This window comes from Anomaloglossus baeobatrachus, chromosome 4 (assembly GCF_048569485.1).
Source record: "Anomaloglossus baeobatrachus isolate aAnoBae1 chromosome 4, aAnoBae1.hap1, whole genome shotgun sequence".
Taxonomy (NCBI): domain Eukaryota; kingdom Metazoa; phylum Chordata; class Amphibia; order Anura; family Aromobatidae; genus Anomaloglossus; species Anomaloglossus baeobatrachus.
The window spans coordinates 406,018,322-406,034,583 of record NC_134356.1 but is presented as its reverse complement, the minus strand read 5'-3'; the positions used below and the strand labels follow the sequence as shown (position 1 = coordinate 406,034,583).

Below are 16,262 nucleotides of genomic sequence, written 5' to 3'. Positions count from 1 at the left end.
CAGCCATGATCTTCGTAAAGACCCTGGGTGCGGATGCGAGGCCGAAGGGAAGAGCTGTGAACTGGAAGTGATCTTCCGCTATCGCAAAACGGAGGAACTGTTGGTGAGAGGTGACTATCGGGACGTGAAGATAGGCGTCTTGAATATCCAGCGATGCCAGGAATTCGCCTACCTCCATGGACGCGATGACGGACCGGAGTGACTCCATTCGAAACGGCCGAGGTCTCACCGACCTGTTCAGAAGCTTTAGGTCGAGGACGGGACGGACAGAGCCGTCCTTTTTGGGGACCACGAAAAGGTTGGAATAGAACCCCTTGAAACGCTCTGCGGGAGGGACTGGTACCACGACTCCGGTTCGGAGGAGGGAGTCTATGGAGTGAAAGAACGCGCGAGCCCGCGCGGTAGACTCGGGAGGGCGAGATAGGAAAAAACGTCTCGGTGGCTTTGCCTCGAATTCTATTTTGTAGCCTGATGTGATGATCTCTCTGACCCAGGCATCGGCGGTCAGGGGGATCCACACATGCTGAAAACGAGACAGGCGCCCTCCCACAAGTCTGGCGCTGTTGCGCGCCGACCGCGAGTCACTTGGAGGAACGACGGCGGTAACCAGAAGAGGATCTCGTGGACTGGCGGGGGCGTGAACGCCAGGCGGGATTGGTCTTGAATGACGGGGTCTTCCTGTCTCTCGGAGGAGAGCGGCTTTTCCGCGGCTGGGGATTGGAGCTGAAGCTGCGAAAGGACCGGAAACGAGCGGTGGAGCGCCGATTCTGGAAGCGCTTGGGGCGCAATTGGGGGAGAGATGTACTCTTTCCTCCCGTTGCATCGGAGATCAGCTGGTCCAGCCTATCTCCGAAGAGACGCTCCCCTAGGAAGGGCAGGGAAGTTAGTGACTTCTTAGAGGCCGCATCCGCGTTCCAGGAGCGGAGCCAAAGGGCTCGACGGATGGCCACATTGTTGCTGGCGGCCTGGGTCGCGCAACTTGCAGACGCCAGGGCTGCATTGAGCAAGTACTCACCCGCGAGGGAAATCTGCGAGGCGATGGGAACCAGGTCCGGATTGGTAGGAATGGCGCGGAGACCGCCGCGTAGCGTGTCCGCCCAGGACATCAGGGCCTTCGCCACCCAAACCGAGGCGAAGGCCGGAGAGAGGGATGAGCCCGCTGCCTCGAAGGCGGAACGGGCCAACCAGTCAATAGTACGGTCCGTAGGATCTTTGAGAGACGTACCGTTAGTGAGTGGAAGGACTGTGTGAGAAGACAGGCGGGAGACTGGGGGGTCAACCACAGGGGAACCTGCCCAATCCTTTCGAAGACCCTCAGGAAAGGGATAATGCAAATCGATGGACTTACCGCTGGTAAATACCCTGTCCGGCTGTTGCCTGTGGCTGCGCAGTAACTCAGCGAATTCTGGATGTCCGCTGAATGTGTTCTGGGCCCGCTTCACCCGCTTAAAGGAGACCTGGGTGCTCTGGGAGGAGACTGGGTCCACCTGTACCTTCAAGGTCTGGTTTACTGCTTCTATCAGGCTATTTACCATGTGCCGAATATCGGCCGCCTGCTCTGAGTCCTGTAGGGGTACCGCATCGGAATCATCCTCGGAGCAGTCAGAAGCCTCCCTGGAGGACTGACGGTCTGGACCTGGGGATGAAGGTGAAACCTGGGAAGAGTCTGAGGACGAGACCCGGCGGGTCCGTTTCTGAGCAGCAGAGGAGGACCCTGCAACGGGGCTCACCTGCTCCGGGGGCAATTGCGCCGGGTCTGCGGGAATCTGGGCAGGCGTAGAGCTTGCGCGATGGTCCGAGAAGCCTCAGAGAGGGAATCTACGGACTGGGACAGGGACGCTAGCCAGTCGGGGGGGGGGGGGGGGCGGGATGCAGGGCCCTGCAGCATATGGCGCTGTGGCGTCTGCGGTATCAGAAGCGTCGGCCGCGGAGTCCTGCGGAGGCTGCGCGTCTGTAGAACAGACGGAGCATAGTGGGGCGTCCTGACCCTGGGAAAATTTGGAGCTGCAGGAGGAGCATGCAAAAAATAGTGCAAAGGGGGCCTGCTTGGATTGGGTGGGCTTAGCCTTAGGCATGGTGCACACAGGTACTCTCCCTGGTGGCTGCTAGGAAGGAGACAGGAGAGGGTTAACTCGTCCCTAAACTCAGAGAATGCTACCTAGTGAGGGCTACTCCTTAGGAGCAGAGCTTACCCAGGTCCTGCGTGCTGCCCACCAGTCCAGAAGTGGAGTCCAGGAATGAGCTGGCCAGAAAACTCAGAACGCCGGCGTGCTGCAGCCTCAGGGGACCAGAGGCAGGCTAAAATGGAGAGGGGACGCTGGAGGAGGCTGGGGGAGGAGCAGGATTCCGGCGCGAAAAGTCTGGAGGATTCACAGCCCCCACCATCTGCCAGGAGGCAGAGCAGTGGGAGGTACAGAGGGAGACGACCGGCGGCCAATAGCATGCAGCGGGGGCGTGGCTAGGACGCAGGAGCGACTAGGCCGAAGCCGGGGACTAAATTTATGGAGGGGGCCGGGGGAAAGAGCAGGGAAGTCGGATCCTACCTGCAATCGGCGGCGCCGGCTCAGCGATGGATGCGGTGCAGGCAGAGCTCCCTGGCCCTGCCTGTGAACAGCGCTGCTCGTCCAGGAAGGCTCCGGGGGAGAGCGTGCTGAAGGCAGGGTAGTAGGCATCATGATGGGGGTAGACAGCCCCCTATCAGGAGAAGGCAGCGTGACAGGGCCCCATCTATCACAAACGCTGCTGAGGTTCCATCCCTGCTGTATTCCCCTGTACGCCCTTTGGGGTGATACCTCAGGGCGAATCAGGGGTGCCCACAAAACAACCTGCCCACACGCGCACCCCCGGGAGTGGTACCACGGGGACGGGCGGGGGAGAGGGCCCCGAAGTCTCAAGCCCCTGCGACCCTGGGGAGCGGTACCCACGGGGCTGCGGAGAATGAGTGAAGCGAATACCTGCAGAGAAGAAGACGACAGGTATGAGAGCGATGAGCGGCGCCGAAATAAAATAAAAAAGCGCAAAAACATACATGGCTGAGGGGGGCCGAGACGGCCCACATCAGCCTCCTACGACACTAAGCTAAAAACTGATCTGAGCCCGCCTCCGGCTCGGGGTGTATGCTGCTAGGGAGGAGCTAACTTTTTTATGTTTACTTAGTGTCAGCCTCCTAGTGACAGCAGCATAACCCATGGTCCTGTGTCCCCCAATGAAACGATAGAGAAATAGGCTTCGACTCAATAATATCCGCCTTTGTTGGAGTTCGAAAAAGGTTGAGGGCAAAAATCCAGTCTATTTTATTTATTTATTTATTAAAAAAAAAAAAATTTGACTTGTTACTACAGTTGGCAAAAGTGAACTCTCCAATCTGGTATCAATAGAAAGGGCTCATATGGTTCAGACCCCTACCACCTGGAGCACCTCCAAGATCAATATTAGTTCAATTTCTCCACTTTCAGGACTGACAGAGTCCTAAAGTTAGCACGCACCTAAGGGGCTCAGCCATTGTGACATCCCGAAATCATTACTACTAAATTTGAACTCCTAATATGGTGCTCCTTCCCGTCTGAGCTTTGCACTGACAGTAGAGCTGGACGAATAGTGAAATATTTGGGTTCAGTTTATGTTCACCAAATACCAGGTACTATCCCAGTATTCGTCATGACTAACGAACCTAATGCAAGTCAATGGGGAACCCGAGCATTGTTTTGAAGATTTCCCAGAAAAATGCTCAGGTTCCCCCATGACTTGCATTAGGTTCATTTTTCATGACGAATTTTGGAATAATACTCTGGATTCAAGACTCATAATCCAAATCTAAATATTTAACTATCCGCCCATGACTACTCAAAATCAGTTTTTAACCACATATGGGGTATTGGTGTACTCGGGAGAAAATGGACCATACAATTTATTACAAAATTCCTCCCATTACCTTTTTTGGTGCAGCACTGAAATATCATCCACTGCAAAAAATTATTCCAGTAAATTATGTGAAATTATATTTAAAAAAAAATAAATATGAACAAAAAAAGTACACATTTGCCATCACCTCCTCTGTAACAACCCAATCTATGAACGTGTCACCCTAGTTAACTCCTTCAGTGAATACAGTAAAAAAAAAAGCAGAAACTCTTTTCATCATACAACTGCCAAAAAAGTGGAATAAAACGCAATCAAAAAGTAATATATAACTAAAAAATGGTACCTTGTCACGCAAAAAAACAAGCCACCATACAGCTCAATCAGCTATATCAAAAGTAAAAAAGTTATAGCTCTCAGAATACAGCAATAGAAAAACTATTTATTTTCTATAAAATTTGTTTTTATGGTGTAAAAGTGGAAAACTGAAGAATAAAGCTGTCATCACTTTTATGACAAAGTGAGCAGCGTAAAATAAAAAACAACAAAAAATAGAAACAATTTCTGAATTTCTGTTTCTTCATGATTCTGCCTCGCAAAATTGGAATAGAAAATGATCAAAAAATATTGTGGCTCGAAATGGTACCAAAAAAACCTCCAAATTTATCCGCAAAAAATAAGCAGTCACTTGACTGTCGGCAGAAAAATTAAACTATAGCCTTCAAAATTCGGTGATGTAAAAAACGTTTATTTTGTAGAAAAAAACCAAACTTTTTTACCATGATAATAGCCAAACCTACCCCCCCCCCCCCACACACACAAACTATATACAACTGGTATTGCTGTAATAGTACTGACCCGGTGTACAGTGTAAAATATAAATAAAGCCAATTTTTCAACTGCCGTTGATTGTGTTAATTCTGCATCCATTTGAAACCTTGTGGGCAAAACCATGTAGATGCCTTTTGAAGGAACGAACATGAAAGTGTCCAAGGTGCCATTTTTCAACACATTAGTGGCCAGCATGTTGCATGTGCAATTGTGAGCAATCTGCGTCACCTAAATATTCTTAAAAGGCCTGAAGAATCTCCGGACTTGTCTCCCATTGAGCACAACTGGGACATCATTGCAGAGGGAACTGCCAGCAGCGGCTCTTGATGATTCTCATGCCCAAGTGCATTCACCATGGTAGCACATACCTCAGACAACTATTTAATAATCTGTTTAATATTCGAAGTACATGTATTTCTAATACTCGATACTGAATAAATGGAGATGTTTTTAAAATTTTATTTTCATTTTTTTTCTTCATTATTTCCATATTATGTTCATCAATTTTGTGATTTCCATAATTCCACCACTTTTCCTTCCACGTGTTGAAATTTCAGTATTGTTGTGTAGATATATACATATCTATATTACTGATGAAACTGAAATAAGTAATGGCGAGTCAGTGCTTATGCTATTTTATGTTTTTTGTTTAGACCGAGAAGAATGGGAGGGCAAGTTCATCAGACAAGAACTTCCATTGACAGTATCTAATCTTTTACCTGGCCTACACTATGCCATTATAGAGTCTAGCAAGTTGCAAAAGGACAAAGCGCTTTACCCTGCTCCATTGGTAGAACAGTATTTTAAGAAATATGCAGTTCTCCAAAAAAAGAAAGACAGTTCATCAGAAAGACGGTCTGATCAAAGTGTACCTCTGTCGTTATTTTATAGACCTGGTGATGACCTCCCCCAAAAATGTAGTCCATTAGCCTTTTCTTGTCTGCAGTTGTACATTTCATCACCTGTAAATTTCAGTATCCCAGTCATAAAAATGAACAATATTTTAGCTGAAAATGCCTTGATCTCTAGTAACGCTGACCAGGTCGGGAAAACTTCGGGAAGCTTGCTAAAGCAGGAAAAACTGTCTTCACCGTCAAAAACAGCCGAATCAAAATCTGGCAGTGCCAGGCGAAAAGGAAAGCCTGGTGTTCGCGAGGACAAAGAACAACAATCTAAAAAAGCCACCAAAAGGAAAACTGTTAAGAGGAGAGAAAAGAAAAGGAAAAAGAAATCTGACAAACGGGCTGCCTTGACCACTGCGGATACTAGTGAGAATCAGGCATCAAACAAAAGAAGGCGGCTTCTCTCTGAGGGCAAGAAACAGATTGGTTCATCAAGTGAAGCTACTGTAAAACTTGCTCATGTTCCTTATGCACAAAGGAGAAAAAGAGGTTGGTAATCTAGTTGGTGTATGATGCAAAATTGTAACCCGAGCGTTCCGTGCATGTACCTTTGCACTTCCTTTCTATCTAGATGTTCTGTACCAATTGTATTCAGTTTGGTGCGCCTCTGACCGTAATAATACACATTTTTCTACTTTTTTTTTTTTAAATTTTTTTTTTAAAGGGAACTTGTATCAGAAAACAGTCTACCTACAGATATAGGGTAATCTACTTATAATTAGCATTACAATGTTGCCTGGCCGCTGTAATGAAAGTGTGGCTACTGGGATTAACTAAACCTATTTCCTCCCAGAAGCCGCTGGCTTTCAGTCATGGTGTGGTCAGCACAAAGTGGCTACAGTTACCACTCATACTGTGAATGGCAGCTGTAAGCACACCCCAGCACTTATACAGCCAGCTCTGCAATAAATCAAGCTGTCAAAGTGCCAGGCATTCTTATAGTGGACGCTGACAGTGAGCTGTGATCATAGCCGCTCTGTTCCTGCCCTACTATGTCTGAAAGCTGGCAGCTCCTGTGAGGAAATAAGTTTATTTTCTCCAGGTAGCTACACTTTTAGTATAAAAACAGGAAGAATTGTAACGCTCTTGCCTGCAGATTAACCCTATGGCTACAGACCAATGTCATTTTCGAAGGTAATCAGTGCTTTTTAAGCTTTTACTGTATAAACGTTTTGGATTTAAACCAACACATCTTTTTATTTCTAGGAGCTGAAGTTTTGTCAGCGGCTATTATACAAGACGATAAAATCCAGACAACTGAAAAGATAACTTCAAGCAAAATGAATGAGGAGAACAAAAATCTTACTCCCAAAACTCAAGCCATAAAGCGAAAATCCCAGAAAGCCTTTTCACCTGAAGAGCACTTGGTTGTGCCTGCCAGGCAATCAAAACGTAAATTGGCTGAACCAGGTAAAGATTATAAAATAAAGAAATTGCAACCTTTACTTTATTCAAAGCATGAGTGAGAAGTATGTGATTGCTGGTATATCCACAGAGATGAGCGAGCCCGATGTTCGGTTTTTGGGCCGATCACAGACTTAAAAAAAAAAAAAAAAAAAACAGGGTTCGGGTTCAAAGTTTGTGTGCTTTACGTATGCTGACCACTTGCGCGAGCAACGCTGTTCTTAGGTATACACTCTGTGCTCAGCCCAGTGCGTACTGCTTGCAGTGTTTGAGCAGCTCACACTGGGGTAACAGCGTGATCACATGTAGTGGAAAAAAAAACCCCACACTGTCCACCCTCACCCGGAAGTGTTCTGTTTATGGCTGACGGTCAACAGAGACCCAAACTGCCAATCAGTGGCTTCCATTGGGGGTTGGGTCAATTCCGAACCCATGGAGGTTCGATTTGGCTGCACCTGCCGATCCAATTTTCCACGGTTTTGCTCATCTCTACTGAGCACGAGCATGTCAACGTGCAGCAGGCAGGTTACCAATCACGGTCTGCGTAATTGGCTAAATTCTATCATTTTACATTTGTACATCTGGGTTTGCTTAAAGGTTTTCTGTGTTGGGACTTTCATTAGGCTAATTATTGTGGCCAAGCTTGCAGAATGTATAATTAGTCTTGAACAGCATGGTGTCCACCATTTGCGATACAGCTCCATACAAATACAACTGACTGTGCAGAGTGTGTATATAATGTATTCTTCATTAATGTATTATTCTTTTACAGGGAAGAAAACTATGCCAGTGGAGGTTGTTAACAAGTCTGAAATCTTCAAAAGGACGAGTGAGCGAAACCGTGGGAAGACTGGAAGAGCCAATAAAAGGAGTCACGAAAAAATGGAGAAGATTATAGTTGAGCAGGTCAATACATCTGGGAAATCAAGTGAAAGCCTACATGATGCCCAGACATGGCCTCCTCCTGCTCCGACACCTGAGGATAATATAATAGAGAAAAGAATGAGCATGTATGAATCGCATGCCCTTAATCTCCTGGCTGACTTGGCCCTAAACTCGTTTGGTTCCACAAGCATTCCTTACCTACCAAGTGTGAATGTGGCACCTGCTTATGAGTTTCCGGTTGAGGAAGCCGCACGTATAGATGACCGTGTAAGTACTGTAGAGCATCCAGCAAAGGATTCTAGTTCCCCAGCTCAGTCTACCACGGCATGCACGGAGGCGGAACATATATTGGCAAGTGAAAGCGATAAGACTAAAAATGGTTTGCATGTCACTCCTCGCAGCACTGCATCACAGAAACGTCATGAAACCGGTGAAAAACATCTATCTCAAAAAGCTCACATGGCGGCTGCCAAGGCTAAAGCACGGGTTAATGCCACAAGTAAAATTTGCTTGGAGCATTCTTATTCTCAGCTTCCAATAGAGATTATGCCAGGCAAACTTGCAAAAGGAGCAACTGAGCAACCCATTCAAGGTGTGCCCGATTCCACTACACCGGCTGACGTGGTGCCTGAGGCGGCAGCAAATGGTCTCCCAGGAGAGGTTGAATTGATTGGACAGGTGTCCCCCGTGGCTAGTGACAAACAGAAGGCAGCCCCAAAATTCCCGGAAAATTTTGTAATTACTTTTAACTGGGAACCAAACTACAATTTTGATCTTGACAGCAGGTTTACCAGTGATCCGTTAGAAAAAACAATAAATCGTGCACTACATGGGTAAGTATATGATGTGTAATAATAAACATGTATTCTGTTTTCAGGGCAATCTGATCCAACCTCACAGGATTCATTTAATACATGTATTTGCTCTCGTCCTGTTAATTCTTAAAGGGAACCGGTCAGGTACGATAAAGCAATTAACCTGCAGATATGGTGCTGTGAGTGATTGCTTCAGGGTCGCTTGCATCACGGAAAGCCAGCAGCTCCTGGGAGAAAGTAAGGTTTTTTTTTGTTTTTTTTTTTTTTCCCCAGGAGTTGCACTTTTAGTACTGCGGTCAGTCACCTTTCATAAAGCTATTACCCTGATCCTATTTTTGCAGGTTATGGCTGGAGGCACACTTGCATGTGTTTCACACGACGATCATGACATCTCCTAGAATGGCTGGCGGCTCTCCTGACCTGATCGTGTCCACTGCATAGAGATACATGAAACTGACGCGCTCTATTGTCAGGAGAGCCGCCAGCCAGTCTGCGCAGTACAATGTGATGCTCACGTAAGTCACATGCAAGTGTGACTCCTGCCCAATAGTGGTATTGGACCTGACAGGTTCCCTTTAATCATTTGTCAGTATTCATGATACTAGGGTGCCAGTACATCTGTATGGGAATTTGTGAGTATGAAGTTTTATTTCTAATGTATAACTGCACTGAAGGCTCCTGCATGTTGAAGTGTTCGGTCCTGTTCACACTACGTTTATGTAGTATGTCAGTGTGGTTTTGTGTGAATTCTCAAAACTGAGATGGTCAGAATCCCCAATGGAGCTAAAGGTTGCAATGACACAAAATGAGTCTAAGTAGACTTATTGGGGGCTTTTCTTCTGGCAGTCTTCTTTTCAGGTGGTCACGAAAATGTAGTTGGCTGTTCCTGTACTGTTTTTGAAAAGTCCAGACAACTATTGGAAAAAACACAAATTGAGTCCTTTGGAGCCCGTTTGTGTCAATGTAGTTTATGGCTCCATCGGGGTTCCTTGTGTGTAAATGCACTGTGAATATGGCTCTTTAGTTCAATTTCAGTGGTGTTATTTAATATCATTTTCTGCACGTTTTTTTATATTAATATTGAAAATCACATAACATGATCCGTTAATTTTATTTTGGAGGTTGGAAAGATCACAGTAATCTTGTATTTATACTGTTTGTGTATTCTCAGACTAATAACTTTTTATTTCTCTATTACATTTGTGAGAGCTTGTTTTTGTTTTTTTTTTGGGGGTCATGCTGTTTATTTTATTGGGCCTTTTGGGGTACTTGCAACTTTTTGATTACTTTTTATTCCATTGAGCGAAATGTTGCAATTTTGTCTGTTTTATTTAAGTACTTTGTGTTTTATGTTCTTTAAATTGTTATAACTTCTTGGGACTTGAACTGCTGTCTCTGTATATCAGGTGTAATACATGGCAATAATTCTGTATTGCAGTGTAGTGTTAATGTGGCAATCTGGTATGAACCACTGACTGCGATACCCGATGGGAGCACAAACATGGCAGACAGGGATCTTCAATAAGGCGAAGGGCACACGGCGAGTGGAATGTGATTTAAAAAAAATTTGCAATCCACCCGGACCCATGTTACTCTATGGGGCTACTCCCATGTGCGATTTTTGTTTTTCTTTCAGCCCTAATCTGATCAAGAAAACAATTGCAGCATGCTGATGGTGGAATCCGATTTAGTTTTCACCCACACCCAGTGCGAGGTAAACTTTGCACTGCACTCACATTACATCGGAGTGCATTGCGATAATCGCATCAGCTGACATTGGGGGAGATTAGTCCCTCCCTCTCCTCCGCAGCTGTGCTGTGATTGCAGGATCGCATCACAGTATAATGACACTCGGCTTACACTCCAGCAGAGCGGGAGCATTGTGTCATGCGATGCACTTGCTGTAATGCTCGTGTGGACCCAGCCTTAGTGTCATAGCATCCCATCGGGGTTCTCCATCTTTCTATCCATATATCTAAAGCGTTAACTGGAGCAGTCATCGTGGTATCACACATCCAGCACCCAATCCACAGCTTAGTTCTACAGCTTACACAGGGTATGGGATAAGCAGATTATTGTTATACTATATCAGATAATTATTCTATAGGTACTAATGAGGTAGTATGGAAAGCAGGTAAGTTGTGTTAATGGAAGGCTGTTGCATATATACACACTCCAGTTTATCATGATGTCTGGGATTTTTAGCACACTGTATATGTTGTAGATCCTTTAATGATCTTCTAATGCAGTTTGCAGCGCATTAACTTGTTTGCTTGCTTTTATAAAGATTCATGGGGGTTTCCTGTGTAGTGTATATTTGCATTTGCACTAGCCCCGGTATTAGTCTCCTACTCCTGGTTCTTCACACAGGCATTAGCAGTAATAGACTAAAGGCCCAGTCACACACAGCGACTACCAGCGATCCCGACAACGATACGACCTGATAAGGATCGCTGGTAAGTCGCTGGTAGGTCGCTGTTGAGATGTCACACAGTCAGACCTTACCAATGACGCAGTAACGATCAGCGACCTGTATAACGATCTCAGCGGTGGTGGACCCTGTTAGGAGGTCATTGGTAGGTGTCAAACACAGCAATGCGTCCTGCCCAACAGGACATCACCTCTGAAGAAAATGGTCCGGATCATTCGGCAATGATCTCACAGCAGGGGCCTGATCGCTGGTAGGTGTCTCACATAACGAGATCGCTGGTGAGATTGTTGCTACGTCACAGAAACTGTGACTCTGCAACAATCTTGTTACCGATCTCGTTGTAGGCCTTAAATCTGACCCTAATTGTTTATATAGAAGTGTTATCTCTGCATGCTGTAATCTGCAGACTGCATTAATGGAGGAAGGAAGCATGCAGACTGAATATGCGTAACTGTTTGTTTTTTTTTGGTTTTTTTTTCAATAAGTCACTGGGGTTCCCTACAGCCATTTCCTCATCTCGCTGTCTTTACAGCCGGACCTTGCTCAGGGAAGTCCGGTGATGTCACAAGGTGAATCGAGTTCATGCTGTCAGATCACCAGAGTTTCCTGCAGATCTGCCGGCATGATCCCGGTTCACCTTGTGACGTCACTGGGGTTCCCTGCACCTAGGCCTTGTGGTCTTTACCCCAGGACCTTGCTGCAGGGATCTCCAGAGACATAGGTGCCCTGGTCTGTGAGGCCATCTGTACCTCGGTAACCAGGGGTCGTCATGGTGATGACCCAGGGTTACCATTGCAGTGATCGGGTCCCTGTGATTGTATTACAGGGACCTGATCTCTAGGAAGAGGTAAGCGATTCCTCTCCCTGCCTCCTGTATGCTATGATCGCACTGATCACAGCATTTAGGGTGCTAAACTGCTGGGAGTGGGCGGGAGAGCCAGTCCCAGCTGTAAGATCAGCCGGTGACCCGGTGGCGACTGAGGGAACAGCGCCTGAACCCCCGTGGTCACCATGACGAACAACATGCACAAAAAAAACATGGAAAAAAAGGGGAAAAAATGCTCAAATGCAATAAGAAAAGCGCATTTTTTTTCAGCTGCTTGATTTCCCGCCAAAACAGGCGTTTTTATGTGCAGATTTTCTGTACAGAAAAACGCAACGTGGGCACATTAAGCTGTAATTTGCTTTTAAAGCAATCAACCTAAAAATGATTGCACTTCAGAAGGGGGGAGGCTCCTGCTGCTGCAATATGGCCGAGCTCCGAGGACACTGAAAAGATTTTTTATGCCCTGGCTTCATGTTGTATTTGTTATATGTAGTTAGTTTGCGTCTCTGTATTTTTAGACCATGGAACCCCCATTTAAAGGAGAAGGTCGAGGATGTAAAAATCATCTTGCACATGTGGATAGCTCTATTCTACAGTAAATCTAACAAGCCGATACAGTGCAGTTCACGGAAAGTGGTGGAGCACAGCAATCCTGCAAAATATGTTTCCATCAACACTGTCCTTGATCCTTTTGAGTTTTATGAGATCATGGAGACTGATCATGTTTCTCCTGCAATGACTACCAATATAATTCTGCCGATGGGGACAAGAGCTGAAGCTCTTAGCATTGAAAATCCATTTACGTCGGACTTATCTTGTAAATCGGGGAAAACTGAGAGTGTGAGTCTTCTAACTCTTCCTCCTTTGCCAACAAAGGTGAGTCCATTTTCTAGTCTTACCTAGCCCTAATCTATTGTACAGATTAAATGTTAATGTGCGCACAGCTTTCACCCTGGATCAGGTGCAGTGAAGTAATCTAATGTAAAATTGAAGACCTGCGCGATTAATTCTTAATAATCATGGTTTTTTAATTTGTGGTGGGAAAACACGTGCTGCTGACTTGATCAATTCCAGGTCGCAGGAAGCATGGCTGGAAGTGTAGGGCCTTGGAGCACAAAATATCGTAGTGGTGAGAAGGAGGGATGTTGAGAAGATTATCTGTTTACGCTATGCAGTTCTCCATACAACTGATTATTCATTACTTTGTATCTATTGAGATCAGTATATAGAAGATTGATCATCCTATCCTCTCTGGCTGCAAAATTATGAAATTTAAGTTACACACACGCACACACGTACACGTGTAGAAAAGCATGGTTTGCTGCCCTCGTCCTCCACAACCCCTCCACTTAACCAGTTGCTTTTGATGACCGCAGTCTAATATGTCTAACAACTGTCCTGATCTCCACGCTCTGTAACTTGCCATAATCTTTTACTAGTCTTTGGTATTCTACCAGAACTAAAGGTGCTGGAACTTCCTTTCCCCTCTACTTCCAAGCATGCATTGCTTTTGCCATCATCTAATAGCTTGTCTGTTCTAAACTGAAAGCAAACCTCTACCATCATGCCTGAATGCAGTTTCTCGCTGTGAGAGACCTGGCTTCTCTGCTGCTATATACAGATCACACTTAACAGGCAGTGAAAGGAAGTCGACCAGAAGACAGATATCTAGTGACGGGACTTTAGAGTGATTTTTCAGGGCAAATACAACACATTTTTTAGGTAAAGTCCTTTCCAGGTTGTCAATTATTCACATCTGATAAAGGGAACCAATCACCAGGATTTTCGTACATAACCTAAAGCCCGTGCTATACTGGCACCATCAGGCTGATTCTCTACATATCTGTATTGTTCAGCTTGGATGTTTTAGGTTTTGAAATCCAAAAAAGTAAAGTTTATAAAATCATCAGCTTCTTGAGTGACAGCTGCACTGGAGCAGATAATATATTCATAGTTATCCTCTCCCCCTGTTAGAATTAGCATAAGTACTACACAAACGATTCACTTTGTCTGTTGCAGGACCTGTGTGAGTTCATAGCAATGGGACCAGAAGGGGCGGGGCCTTAGCCAACAAAGCTAGATACCAGGTCACATGGGTATGACCTCACACAGGTCCTGCAACAAAGTGAATCGTTTGTGTAATACTTATGCTAATTGTAACCGAGGGAAGAGATATCTATGAATATATTATCGCATCCTTTGCTGCTGTCACTCAAGAAGCTGCCAATTTTTTTTGGATTTCAAAACCTATACATCCGAGCTGACCACTACATGTATGTATAGAATCAGCCTGATAGTGCCAGTATAGCACTGGGTTTAACTTGTATACGAAAATCCTGGTGATTGGTGCGCTTTAAATGCAATCGCACTGACTGGAAGTGCAGTGACCATTAAAGAAATGCAAGAAAATACAGAGTAAAGGAAAAAAGGTAATAAAATAGTGACAGATATTTCAGAAACTAAGAACTGAAATAAAATTGTAAATGCAGCTATCTAATTCTGTCAGTAGGTCACTTTCAGTTCCTATTCTCTCAATCTCTGCTTAGATCTAAGCATTTCCAGTGTGTGACATGTTAAATTGGCTAAGAAAAAAATTATAGATAAATTTAGTTCCATATCAACCTCTATCTAACAAACTGACATACCTCCAATGATGCCCGAAAGTGTTGGCACCCTTGAGATTGTTCCAGATAATGAAGTATTGTTCACAGAAAACTATTGCAGTTACACATTTTGTCGCGCACATGTTTTGTTATAAACAGGTTTATTTCCTTTTGTGTGTACTAAAACAACACAAAAAAGAGGGGGGGAAAAAAGGCACACACATCTCCAATGATCTGGACAAAATTGCTGACACCCTCAACTTAATGTTTGGTTGCACACCCTTTGGAATAAATCTCTTCCTATAACCATCAACAAACTTCATAAGCAAGGATGGTTGACCTTAGGGAGATCAACATCCGGCACCACGGAGACACCATCACGTGTTTCTCAACGCAGTGATTCTAGAGCAATGATCCCTGGGAAATACTCAAAACAAGAAAGCCTGCGGAGACACCATCACATGTTTCTCAACAGTGGCAGGAAACTAGCCAGGTCTTTCACCGGGAAGGGCAGTCTCCGGTCAAGGAGACAACCTATGCCAAACACGGTATCCATCCACATACAGCTGTTTCGGGGTATTTGCCCCTCATCAGTGTGCAGTAGGAAACTGGCTAGTGGGAGCGATGCCTAGTAGGAGACATAAACAAACTTCTGTCACCTCAACTGGATTTTTTTTTTTTTGCAAGCTGCTCCAGGTCTCTCATATTTGAAGGGCGCCTCTTCCCAACAGCAAATTTAAGATCTCTTCAAAGGCATTCAATGGGAGTTTGATCTGGATTCATCACTAGCAATTGCAGAGCTCTCCAGTGCTTTGTTTCCATCCATCTTTGGGGGCTTCTTGAAGAATGATTGGGGTCACTGTCCTGCTGGAACACCTAAGACCTAGGATTCAAACCCAGCTTTCCGACACTGGGCACTATATTGCGATTTAAATTCCTTTTGGTAATTTTCAGTTTTTCATTATGCCTTGCACATAGTCAAGGCACCCAGTGCCAGAGGCAGCAAAACAACGCTCAAACATCTTAGAACCTCCAGCATATTTGACTGTAGGTACTGTGTTCTTTTCTTTGTAGTCCTCATTCAATTTTCGATAAACAATAGAATGATGTTCTTTACCAAAAAGCTCTATCTTGGTCTCATTGGTACATAAGATGCTTTCCCAGAAGGATTTTGCCCTACTTTGACAGTTTGGCAAACTGCAGTCTAGCATTTTTATGACTGTGTGAGGAGTGGGGTCCTCCTTGGTCTCCTGCCATAGCGTTTCATTTCATTCAAATGACGATGGATAGTTTACGCTTATACTGATGCGCCCTGAGAGTGCAAGACAGCTTGAATTTCCTTGGAACCTGATTGAGGCTGCTTAACAGTTATCCGAACTCTTCTGCTTTGCAATGTTTCCTCAATTTTTTTCTGCCGTTCTCGTCCATGGAGATTAGTTACAGTGCCATGGTTTGTAAACTTCTTTATTACATTGAGCACGGTGGACAAAGATCTTTGGAGATCTTGTAACTTTGAAATTATTGATATTGTTCAACAACTTTGGTTCTCAAGTCCTCAGCCATCTCTCTTCTCTCCTTTCTGTTCTCCATACTTAGTGGATTGACACGCAATGCAAAGATTGAGTCAACTTCTCCTATTTTGTCTGGTGTGATTTCATATTGCCCACACCTGTTACTTGCCACAGGTGAGTTTGAACGTTCATCACA

General features: G+C 45.0%; 1 protein-coding gene across 3 annotated transcripts in view; it reads left to right on the top strand.

Annotated features, from left to right (window-relative positions):
• TASOR2 (transcription activation suppressor family member 2) overlaps positions 1 to 16,262 on the top strand; it is a 135,026-nt gene that overhangs the window by 66,647 nt on the left and 52,117 nt on the right. For all 3 annotated transcript variants that reach the window (XM_075345339.1, XM_075345340.1, XM_075345338.1), the window contains exons 10-13: positions 5,343 to 6,080; positions 6,798 to 7,001; positions 7,768 to 8,713; positions 12,471 to 12,828. In XM_075345339.1, the coding sequence (XP_075201454.1) occupies positions 5,343 to 6,080; positions 6,798 to 7,001; positions 7,768 to 8,713; positions 12,471 to 12,828 (2,246 nt within the window). The remainder of the gene's footprint in view (positions 1 to 5,342; positions 6,081 to 6,797; positions 7,002 to 7,767; positions 8,714 to 12,470; positions 12,829 to 16,262) is intronic.